Source organism: Larus michahellis, chromosome 1 (assembly GCF_964199755.1).
Source record: "Larus michahellis chromosome 1, bLarMic1.1, whole genome shotgun sequence".
Lineage (NCBI taxonomy): Eukaryota > Metazoa > Chordata > Aves > Charadriiformes > Laridae > Larus > Larus michahellis.
Window position 1 is genome coordinate 118323294 of NC_133896.1, and position 12312 is coordinate 118335605.

General features: G+C 41.2%; 1 protein-coding gene across 4 annotated transcripts in view; it reads right to left on the reverse strand.

The window, feature by feature from the left end:
* APP (amyloid beta precursor protein) overlaps positions 1-12312 on the reverse strand; it is a 222601-nt gene that overhangs the window by 173514 nt on the left and 36775 nt on the right. For all 4 annotated transcript variants that reach the window (XM_074600232.1, XM_074600221.1, XM_074600209.1 and 1 more), the window contains exon 2: positions 5240-5407. In XM_074600232.1, the coding sequence (XP_074456333.1) occupies positions 5240-5407 (168 nt within the window). The remainder of the gene's footprint in view (positions 1-5239; positions 5408-12312) is intronic.

The following is a 12312-nucleotide window of genomic DNA, read 5'->3' on the forward strand; positions in this document are numbered from 1 at the left end:
CCTCAGTGCAAAATGTATGGCTTTTTAAGCTGCTGAATTCAGAGTAGTGCAGATTTAAAATTCATTTTCTTCTTTAATATAGTGGCTATTTGGTTTGAGAAACTAGAAAAGAGCACATTATGCAGCCTAGATAAAAACAATTCATTTTAGGATGAAAATGACAAGGTAATGCGGAGAGAAACCGTATCAAAGCAAAGGCCATTTTTCATTGCATTTCAAATTGCCTTCTCAGAAGAAAAGGCCAGACTATTTTTTTTTTTTTTTTTCTTTTTTTAAAATCCTCAGCACCCCTGCCAGTTCAATGAATCCTTTAATAAATTCTCTAGAAGCTCTCAGCAAGGACAAAGACTAGAGAGGGAGGGAACCCCCTGCCATCAGTCCTGCCTGCCTGCCCCATTCTGCCTGGCGTGGGCCCCAGGGCAACACCCACAACAGTGGCAGTAGTGAGCCAAGCAAGTAAATAAAATGAAGATGGGGTAGTCATTTGATGGCCCTTTTGGTCCACCTACAAAACAGAGGGCTTAAGGACTACTTTGAAGCAGGAGGTTGTGAGGTGAATTAACGTGAAAGCCTTAGTATCGTCACGTTCCAGCTTGTACAGGATCTGGTGGAAAAAGTTGCTTCGGGTTTCACCAGCAACTTACTGAAACACGTGGCCTAAACACAGAAGATTCGAGCAAATGACAAGATTGTCATTTTCGGAAGCATTATGATTAGAGATTAGAAATGTAAACACTGTTCTATCAACAGTTATAATGAATTATCTGTTATCTGAATTTACCCTACTATTTTCTGTTTCACATAACACTAGGATATAGTCAAGAGCATAGTGGCATGAATTCATAATTAATGTTTTTATTTCTGGGGAGGACTTCTGTAAGAAATACACACTGAGTGCAAGATGCTCATTGATCTCGATGTTTTAAAAAAAAAAAAATGTAGACATGTCAAGCCTTTACAAAAGAAACTGAGCACTCATCATGTGGTTTCAGATATGCCAGGTGTAACACCTGCCAAAGCCAACATACACTCTATATCTGAAAGTTATTCTACTTATCTATCCAAAGATCTTGCAGCAAGGCACATCTAGATTACAAGGCACGTCTAGATCTCCAGGCTCCCAGGTTTACGCTCCATCCGCTCAACCATGTGTGCGATATCCAGACCCAAACTAGTCTTGAAAAAAACCCAACAATCAATCTTCAGAACCGTGCTTTTACATTTTGTTCAACTCCATGCATACTTAAAATGGAAATAAGCATCTTCAAATTAAACTAAGTGGGGGGAAAACTATGGATTAGACAAAATGAATTTTTTGCCAGCTGTGAGTGCTGTTTTTACAATTCATTTTGGACACCGAGTTCAGTACAGACTGCAAAATAATTTCAGAACTTCAAGGAACTTGTATAATGTATCCTAATTACTAGACATAAAATTCAGCACACAGTAGCTGTTCAAAATTACTCATATAATAAAGCATACACCAATATCTTCCATCTGAACACTCATTCCGTCTAAACAGGGAACTGAGCACACCTAAATTAACTTCCTGCTCTGCATATTCATGTGACTCTGAAAACATGTACTTTGCCAAAGGGCAGGGTGCAGGTTGGTTTTATGAAAAGCGTTTAGCAAGACAAGGAGCCAGCTGGCCTCTGAAACTCGCCTTCCTTCAACAGTACCATGCCACCTCGGCGCTAGTCCCAGCTTCCACTTGAGCGTGGGTGGGTGGGGGTACCCGCTTTCTTCCACAAAACAACAGAAAGCAAAATCCAGGAGCAGTGGTCCCCAACTGGTTTAAGACATCGGCTAACCTCCCATCAGGGGTTGTTAGGAAGAAACTTCCCCCAGGGAGCTAGTTACCCAGTAATTGCGTATGGCAGGGTTTTCCAACACCCCTCCGTAACAGCTGGTACTGCAGTGTCAGCAGCAGGACTAGACTGACCCATGGCTTGACTTGAGGGGTCAGCTTAACAATTTTGGCACACACACAGGTGTATTCACTCCATTTACATTAATGAAATACTGTTCTAGCAGCCTGCAGCACTTGCATTTGACAGCTGTTTGCAGATCAGTCCATGCCCTTTTCATTTCCAATAATGGGTACAGTTAATATAGCAGCATGCTAGCTAGTTTGAGATTAAAAGATACCACCAGTAAACTGTACTTCACTAATCAGCATCTCATTCCACCCAAGAAAGCTTGATTTTGCTGTATTTTAAAAAAATTAAAAGCACCCAGCTCAGGCTGAACACGGGAGAACATGCAGGTTTGAAGGCAGCAGAGGTGGATGCACTTGGCTTCCAGAACCACTTTTTTTTTTTTTGTCATTACAGTAGCAGCATTTAACTGAACTCAAGGAATTTAGAAGGCAACATTCAAGTATCTTCCATTTCCTTTCAAATAAGTCATGTACAGTCTGAGCTTTGTCATCTTTAAACTGGACATGTGTTGTCCAAATATAAATCCAGACAGTTCCTGTGCTGCACTGAGCTCCCACTCAAAAGAAGCAAAGGAAGAGCAAGTGACATACATCTTTAAAACACATAGGCAGTTCTGCTTATTCCCTGTTCCTCCTTTGCTGCCCCTGCAATGCTCCTCTACTGCTACTTCCTGCATCAAGACTTCAAAATCCACCTACGCTGGCAGTGGACGAGGAGGGGAAACGATGACAATCTCAAGGAAAAGACACAAGGCTCCCCTTCCAACCCGAACCATTCTATGATTCTTTCCACCCTGACAGGCTGGATCAACTTCCATGTGCCTTTTTGGTTTAACTTGCTGTCAGCAAATCCAACCTTCCTAATATTTGTTATCTGTTTCTGAATTTATTACTAGTGTAAACAATAGGGGCTCAACATGACTCCTCCCCACCCCCAAACCAGCTGCTGACAGAGAGCCCTGGTGCTGCCATGTGCACCCCTGACCAGCTTGCCCCTTCTCCACCAGTGTCCTGCAGCCAGTTGTACTGTGCAGCTCAGGTGTGTGTGTGGAATAAGGACAGGGCAGGACAGCCAGGACATCGGCTTCCCACAAAACAGTTTCCCACAAAACAGATGGCCTACTGGTGAGCACAGCAAGGTAAGGCTTTTTAGCCAGACCCCCCACAACAGGGTTGCTCACCTGAAGTCAGTGAGAGCACAGTGCTTAGTCACACACCTGTAATAATGTAGACCGACTAAAACCATTAAGATGCTCACCCCATTTTTAGAGAGCAGACCTGCCAGCATCTTGCCACGCAACGTGGTAGAACCCCCATGCTATGCTTTTAACCATAGCTGAAAAACTTCAAAATCGTAACATGTTCATCTACTCTTTAGCTAATTAACTGTCAGCACACAAATCAAGGCTACCCTCACACTGCAGTTTAAATATTTACCCTTAAAAACACAAGTAACACAAGGCCTCTCCTTTGTTTCTCCAGTAAGGAGAAGATTTCAAACTCACAAAACAATTCAGGTTAAAAAGAGAGCTACAGAGACCATCTAGACCTTCTTCTGCTCCAGCCAGAACTCACACCTGAGACAGACCATGTTGCTCAGACCCTTGTCCAGTTCAGCTCTCCCAGTCTCCAAGGACGGAGACTCCACAGCCTGCCTGGGTACCTGTGCCACAGCGTGGTCACTCTCGTGGCAAAGAATTTTTTCCTTATGTGCAGTCCCAGCTTTCCTCCTTATTACCTTTGTCATCTAACAGGCTACCTTCTGACTGCTTTTACTTTCTTCTTCACTTTATTTTTAAGAGGGTTTTTTTTTTTTTTTTTAAATGCCACCCAAAATTTTAAAATCACCTGACACTCAGCTGAGATTTACAGCTCCAAGTCCTTGTTCTGGAATCCTTCTGTACCTGCAGCATTTGTAACTGAATTGTCAACCTACTGAGCTATTCATGCCTTAAAACGTCCCAAACCTTCTAGTCTTACTTCCTGTAAATTCACATATTTCTTTCTGTAATTTTAGATAAAGACTTCCTACCTTGTAGACTTTTTATTCACCAATTCTCTACTTCCATCTTCTGGTTTTTTTTTTAATCACCTTCAATAATTTCCCTATGCATAAATCAACTTTTTTTAGATAAATCCAAAGGAGACAACAGAAAACCAGAAGAAACCTCTGAAACCTTAGTAGTAGATTAGGTTTGGTATTTTTGTTAGTGGTAAACAGAAGTATTATGAATTTCACAAATTAATTAATACTCTTAGTAAAAAGACAAGAAGAAACAATTTTAATAACTATTACAGTATCTTCTTTAAAATTAATATTCTAGACCATAAAGCCCAAGCTCAAAAAAAACCTGAACAGAACACTTCAGGAAACAAAAGGAACAATCAATGGGTGAAAGGACAGGAATGAAGATGCTAAGAGAGCAGAGATCCAAAGAGTGAATTATCTCGCTTTCTAAAGAAGCATTTTCACAGGAATTTGTTTGACATTTAGGAAGCCAGACAGATACTGCTATGGCAATAAGCAATAGTCCCTGTTTTTTTTGGTTTTTTTTTTTTTTAAAAAAAAAAAACAAAGGCAGGGATGGTATAGAAAGACATAAGGACTAAAGCAACTCAAGCCATGCCCTTTTGTTTCATGGCATGAAATCCGCATTTTCTTTTCAAATTGTCACACACTGGTACGAGGCTATTGCACTGTCACAGCATGGAGACAAAACAAAATTAGATCCACAATCTGCTTTTAGGACATAAGCGAGCGGGTAATAAGTTTCTGCTCTCAAGTATGAAATCAGTCATTGTGACTTCATCTGTAGGGCAAGCTTCTTCTATTAAGAAACTCTGAATGGTTCAGTGTGCAGCAGAGAGCAATAACTCCGGACTGACCCAGTGTATTTCAGTACCATGGTAGGATGACAGAAGATGTGTTACAGCTGACTCAAGATCAGCCCAGAAAGAACAAGGGCATTTTAAATAATGAACTGTCACCTCAGCTTTATTCAAATTACTTTATGAGCAAGAAGTTCATTGTGCATATACTATACAATATTATCCCCCAAGGCCAGAAGACAGAGGGACAAAATTGTCCAACGGCCTCAGTGACCCCCAGCAACCAGGTTTTGAAGCTGTTTTAACAGGGTCTGGGGAGAACCTCTTTAAAAAGGACAGATGGGCAATGGAGCAGAAGAGGAGAAATAGAAAGGGAAGGTCCCTATAGACTCAGGTCTCCAGCATGCACCTGCAATTTGGTACTTCAGAAGAACCACCATTACAGTTGTTCCCGAGGACAGTACTTACTTCCTGGCAGTACTGGAGAATCCCTTCCTTTGTCCCAATGCAGGTCTTGGTGCCAGAAGGGTCTGATTCCCACTTTCCATTCTGCACGTTCATGTGCATGTTGAGTTTCCCACAGAACATTGCGATTTGAGGCTCCGCCAACAACCCAGCATTTCCATCAGCAGGCACCTGGAAAGAAAAGAAAAAGAAGTTTTAATCTCATGTCTGACAGATGAGTCCATCCAAAGCAGGAACAGCTCCAGGAACCAAACTCTAGGCTTACCCACCCATGGCAGCAAAAGCTGAAATCGTTTGATTTGAGCAGATATGAGACATGTAAATAAGGTCTTCATAGAAATCCAGAACACAAGAGTGTAACACAGAGTTTAAAGCTGTAAACAAACCCTTTTGCAGCCCCAAATGATCACCTTAACAACTTGGGCTAAGCACAGAACAACATGCGTAGCTGGAGCAAGATAACAGCAATTTAATTTTCCAAGCAAACATACTTGGTATAATGGTGCTGGGGGTGGGGTGGAGGGGTGGGTGGTGTCACTAACAACTAGCAAAAAAAGTAACAAGTTTTCCTCAAGAGTTTCCTAAAAAAGTCTCAAAATGTATCTTCTTTCAAGCCCCTCTCCAGTTCATTGAGATGTTGAACACACAAGCTGTATTTTTTAACGCCTTATAAAGGTGGTGGGTTAAATGCAGCGGCTCCCACCTAAGCTTTATGTTGACTGAACCTTAAAATGCAGTGCCCAGGGATCTATCTATATGTGACTGCTCACAGCAAAGTATTACAGAATACCACCTACCCAAACAAGCGTTGAAATACCCAGGCTTACTGCCGCTGCCCAAAGGGCTGCTGCTGGCCCCCGGCAGGCCGGCAGCCTGCCACCTCCCCTTCTTGGATTGCCCAAGCGCTGCCAGGGTACGGAGCCAAACCTCAAGAGCTGCCCTCAACAGCTTCCCAATTAAATGCCATTCTGCAACACCTGTGAGCTTTCTATCTGCATTTACAAACCAACTTAACGCTCTTCCCCCTCAACATTGGTTTAGATCCCTCCCGTGGGACCACATCACGAAGGCAAATCAACATCTCACCCTTTCAGTCCTCTGCCCTATGATGTCCACAAACCTTATGAAGAACGACTGAGGGAGCTGGGGTTGTTTAGCCTGGAGAAGAGGAGGCTGAGGGGAGACCTTATCACCCTCTACAACTACCTGAAAGGAGGTTGTAGAGAGATGGGGGCTGACCTCTTCTCCCTGGTGACAAGTGATAGGACGAGGGGAAACGGGTTTAAGTTACGTCAGGGGAGGTTTAGATTAGATATTAGGAGACATTTTTTCACTGAAAGGGTTATTAAACATTGGAATAGGCTGCCCAGGGAGGTGGTGGATTCACCATCCCTGGAGGTGTTTAAAAAAAGGGTAGATGGGGCACTGAGGGACACGGTTTAGAAGTGGCTCTTGTCAGGGTAGGCTAAAGGTTGGACTCGATGATCTTAAAGGTCCCTTCCAACCTCAACAATTCTATGATTCTATGATTCTATGATGTAGCCAACCTCTGAAGGTATAAGCCAGAAGTACTTGCCTCAGTTTTACCACACAAGAAACACAGAGCAAAGATAAGTCTCCCCTTCGGGTTAGGTTCCTTGAGAAAAGTCAATGGCTCTCCACAGCCCCTCACGCTCCAAAGGTAAGCCTGTCGCATTCGAGGTACAGCAGAGCATGCAATTACGTTCAAATATCTGTTTTTAACTTCTAATCTTTTAGCTAGAAGACTTCTCAAGGGGAAAATTAAAAACATTTTAAAAATTCATGAAAAACTGAAGAAACAGAATTACTGTCTTACAAGAGGTACACAAACCCCATATTTTAGTTCCCCCACTCTTTGTTTAAACAAACACAAAAAAACTTTAGGAATTTTACATGCCTACAGTAATAAAGAAGTATCACACCAAGAAACATTGCAGGCAGTTAACATCTAACTACCCTAACACATTAGCGTAGCGCTGTAAGTTAAAATGCCACGATTAAAACAAGTATTTCATTTTTTACTAGAAAAGGAGACAACATTTATTTTCCTGCCGCCTTTAAGATGTTAACATCTTACCACAGTTTAGCTTAAAAAAAAATAAAGCAGGAACACTTCTACTGGCAGAGATTTCCCTTTACTATCTCAATTTCTCTTCTGTGGAACTAGTAAGCTCTCTATGATTTAACAGTCAACCATCACTGTCCTTCCACTAGGTAATTAGAGAATTTTCCAGTAACTGCGATGACACCTTGTCTGGTTTGCCTTGATCAGTAAAACTATCACATGCTTACTCCTTCTAACATCTTCAGAAACCCTGGAGAGCATCTAAAACATGACACATCTATAACAAATACTTGCAAAAAATCATCCAAATTAATAAATTTTTTTTCTTTAGAGATGTAACAGCAGCCTATCAAAATTTCAATAAAAAGAGAAGCGAGTTGTTCCACAGGTGACGTGTGAATATGAACTCTATGCACGGTCAGCTCCTCCAACTGAGATCTCTATTAAATTAATAAAGCACACAGCAGTTACACCATGGCAGATTTAAGAGTTTTTTAATCAAATTCCTAAGCTGTAAATTTATGGAAACCTTGCCTTGTGGCTTTATAATACAGAGCTTTTCGGTATTTTTTGCCTTAGCTAGGAAGACAGCTGAAGTTGGGGGGAAAAAAACATGGCCGTTTACTTGGAGTGCTATCAATTTGACTCTAACAACACGACAACCTATGACTGTCTACTTAAAATCTCATTCCCTTCAGAAGGGACATGACATCTCCCAGCTTAATGAAACTACCAGAGCAAGTCATGATCACATTTAGCTTTCTCTATTTTGAGCTGACAGGGCCATACTAATGAACTGCTCAGCACAGCACTTCATCTTATTGATTAGGACAGCTAAACGTTTCTAATCATAAAGAAATACCGGAGCAATTAACAGACACTGTAAACAGAACTAAAGCATTTAGATCATGATCATGAATAATTCAGCTGCTCAGCTTCCCAAGTTGAACTCTGTTAGAGTGTCCTTAAAGCAAGGATAGTAGGTTAATGGATCTGTCTGTTACATCTCCAGCTAAAGATGCAACACTGAGCTTTCAAATTAACTTTCTGTAAACAACCAGAGTGGAAATAACACCTTTTTAAACCTTTTAGACTGGGGGTTTGGGGGGAAGACACATTAAATTATTTAATAGCTGAAGATAAGTGCTTGCTACCACTGTGTAGCCCTGATGTTTAAACTGAAAGCCTCTCACCTTTAGTAATAAGCAGTAATTTTATACATTGCATTTTCAGCATGGTACCCATTAAAAACTTTGCAATGGCACTGCAAGTTAACAGGAGAAGAGACTCATCGAGATAGCCTTTGTGCTATCTCCCTGCTCTTTCTAGAAGATATGCCTCTAATCCCAGATTTTTTCCAACTGATATTCCATTTCTGAAGAAAACAAGAAGTTGATTTGCTACGGCATGTTTTCTGATTGAAAACTGGCAGCTTCCTGCTTGTCAAGAAATTACTTTGCTGCACAATCCACAGAAACAGCCAACGTTGATGGAGGCTTTTCTGCAGCGATGATGGTCAGAACAGAACACTCAAGCCTAGCAGCATTTTTTGCTGCGAGGGCAAAGGAGGGGGAAATCTGGTCAAAACCAGATCTGACCTTGTCTTTACCAATCCTAGATTTAGAGCTTCTGCTGAGCCTTTTGATGACACCTGAGCAAGATACTCATATTCAAGAGTGTATGACTGAAAGATTTCCCTTCACTCCATTTTGCAAGCATATGCTTCACTGCATTATTACTTCAACGTTCCCAAGAGTGAACATGCCACGCAGTGACTGACATTAAAAAAAAGGAAAACATAAAATTTTTACATCATTGGCTGAAAACCCGCAGCTACTGCATTAAGCTATATATTGCACTCTATTCTTCTACATGTTGTTTTCCTCTGCAATCGTTCGGACTACAACAAAATTCACAGACAAAAGCTCAAATGCATAAAGCTAAAAATCCATTCTTGGTCCAAAAGAACTAATTATGCTATATAACAGATAGTTAAAAAGAATATTTCTGATGCTACATTCTCTGGTTTCTTCTCATTTCTCTATGCAGTCCTCCACAGCAAGGAAGGCTCCTCTACGTAACACGCAGCATCCTCCTCCACTATATAACATGCAGCCTTTTGTTAATTTTACCAGAGTGAAGCAGCAAATGAAAACTTGTTAGCAAGACGCCCCTCGCTGCCCCTCTTGCCAGTACCCCGCTGCTGAACACAAGAGCATTCCCATGGCACCTGCCGAAAAGGGGGCCTGGAAGAGATCGGTCCTTGTTGCATTAATTTTATGGGTTCTATTTTAAACCAGGACACATTCCTAAATTAAAAACAGGAAGTTAAAGCAATTAATTCAAGAAAGTATTGTTTCCATTCAGTTTTATAAGGTTGATGGATACCAGAGGCGAAAACAGAGACACATGAAGCCTCTCAGGCTCTTTGGTCTGGACTGGCACTGGTGGGGGGTCTCTGGCACTTACTGCCTGTGCCTCCTCTCTAACCTGGAGGTCTCTCCCACGTACACAAATCCCAGTTGTATAAATGCTTCAGTAGTTCCTTGTGTTTTAAAAAACTCATTATGACAAGTAATCCTGAGCTGATAAGACCTGCATGCCAATTTCTAACATTGCACCGTAATTCTGCTCACGTGTTCAGCGTGGCATCTATTGGTAGGAAAAAGCCCCAAAACCAGCAAGCAAGGGATAGTCTGACAAAGTTACTGTATACCATTTCATCTCTCATGCAAACGTTCAGAAGCGTTCACCTCCAACACGCTCACCTGCCTGTCTTGTAGGTTGACACAGATCTTCCACCTCCAGCTCTTACCGCAGCCTCTGCCACTTCTGTCCCTCCCAAAGTTAACAGCTCGGAAGACTGAACACTGAAAACTTCTCCAGCTGATGTACATAAAGTACCTCTAGGCCATGCTGCCATTTGAAGACTAAGCTTTACCCAACACCGCAACTGTATTTTCACCAGGACAGAGCTAGAAAAGCCTTCCAGAGAATGAAAGGTGTGCTGGCGAGTCTATCCTGAGATCTCCAGGTAAAGACTAAAAATGTCACTTATGTATTGCATATCATATCAAGAAAAAGAAACTATTTTCTCTTCAGCCCTCTCTGTTCCCATCAAGTTTGCCTGAAGACCTCAACCATCACAGCACTTTGGGAAGAAATACAACTTATTTCTCTCCCCAGGGACTGCATCATGATGATGCTTGACTATCACAGCAAAACCAAAAATAAAAGATTAAACTTAGCTGAGATAACAGCTAATTTCAAGAGAGGTCTCTAGTCTGCGCAAGTTACTGATAACACAAAACCTCATGAACTATTACTGATTTTAACAAAGACAACCAACAGCAGTTTCATCACAAAGGGGACTGAACAACAGTATTTCGGGGGGGGGAAAAAGTAGCACTTCTTTTGAAACACACACACTTAGACGAAAAAGAACTCAAAAAAGGCAGGAGCGTAAAACTAGATGTGGTGATAAGCAATTTGTCCCATACATGCTGTCATAACATTTTAAACACATGAATTCGTGAATCACTGGTCACATCAAAGGTATATCCAGCTAAAATAAGTGAGTGGGTGAAGAATTTTATGTATCGTTCCAGTTTTCTTCACAGCCAATGGTTTAATTCATTTACATTCATTCCTTGCCAAAAAAAACCCCAACTATTGGCATTACAATGCAATTAAATAATGTAGAGCACTGATCTACACAGATAAGCAGCTTCCATACAGTAATGCTGAATAACATAAAGCTACAGTCCAGTTTGTTACAATAACGCCTGTAGTGGCAAATCACTCCTTGACTAATCCTAAAGCTCTCGGGCAGATTAGTCTCCCAAAGAATAACTCATGCGACACAAATTACATTAACAGCAACTATTTGCTTTATTAGTATTCTGCAGAAGTAAAAACTCCAAGCATATTAACGAAACTGTAATCACATATTATTTTGCCTACTTTGCATATGACCTCGAAGAAGTAGCATGTGGTTTTTCCCCTGCCTCTTGGCAAATCATTAAATAACAGTTAGGCCAATTAGCACGCCATCTCAAGCTAGCTCCAAAAGTTATGCTCGGGTTTTCACGGTATACGCAGTTTTCAAAGACCAAATAAAACACTACTTGTCCCTTTCACAGGACAAATGGATCAGAGATCCATTTCTAGAATGGGAACTCCCTAAATTTGAAAAATGGCAACTACAGGATTCAGAGAAAAATTGCCTCAATTGATCACACACTATTTGGAGCTCTCTGTAAACACATTAGTCTAATATGTCACAAGCTGCTCAAGCACCAGCCTGACATTTTTTGATATAGAAAACAAAATTGTTTAGTTGTTACACATTTTTTAGTTACTAACTTTCAAAAGTGTGGTATGGGTACAAGTTCTGAAAGAAAGGATGCACGGCTGGGGTAACGCTCCACACTGACAGCAGGTTCTCCCTTAAAGAGTTTCAGCATTTCAGAGACCTGTCTTCCAGCCGCAAGACTCATTTCACCTCGAGTTGTGTGCATCTTCTGCGTGCTCCTCTGCTACATCTCCTTCTTCAGCTAAATGCCAGAGTGCTTCAAATATTACTTGACAGCAAAGAAATTTAGAATACTCTTCAAGTACAGGTTTTTCCGTATTTTGCCTACTCTCAAAGAGAAAGCACAGCAAGAACTCAGTCTTTAGGTGCGGATATTTAAAAATAGAAAATCCACTCAACACTAAAGACTGGGATCAGAAGACAACGCTGTAAGAGAAACCTCATCAGGTATATAACTGCTTATAGGTTACAACTGCTTTGGATAAGGAAAGAAGAGGGACATAATCCAGCTGTTTTCCCATTGGATTGTGTCAAAGAAATATTTACAAAGCTGGTCAAATTAGGACAAAACAAGGTAAGTCCTGGCAACGCCACCTGAAAGAATTTGTTTAATTAGTGGAGCCTGTCTTTAAGAATAGGTGTTTCATGGTATTTTTTCTGTTTGTTTTCAGAGGG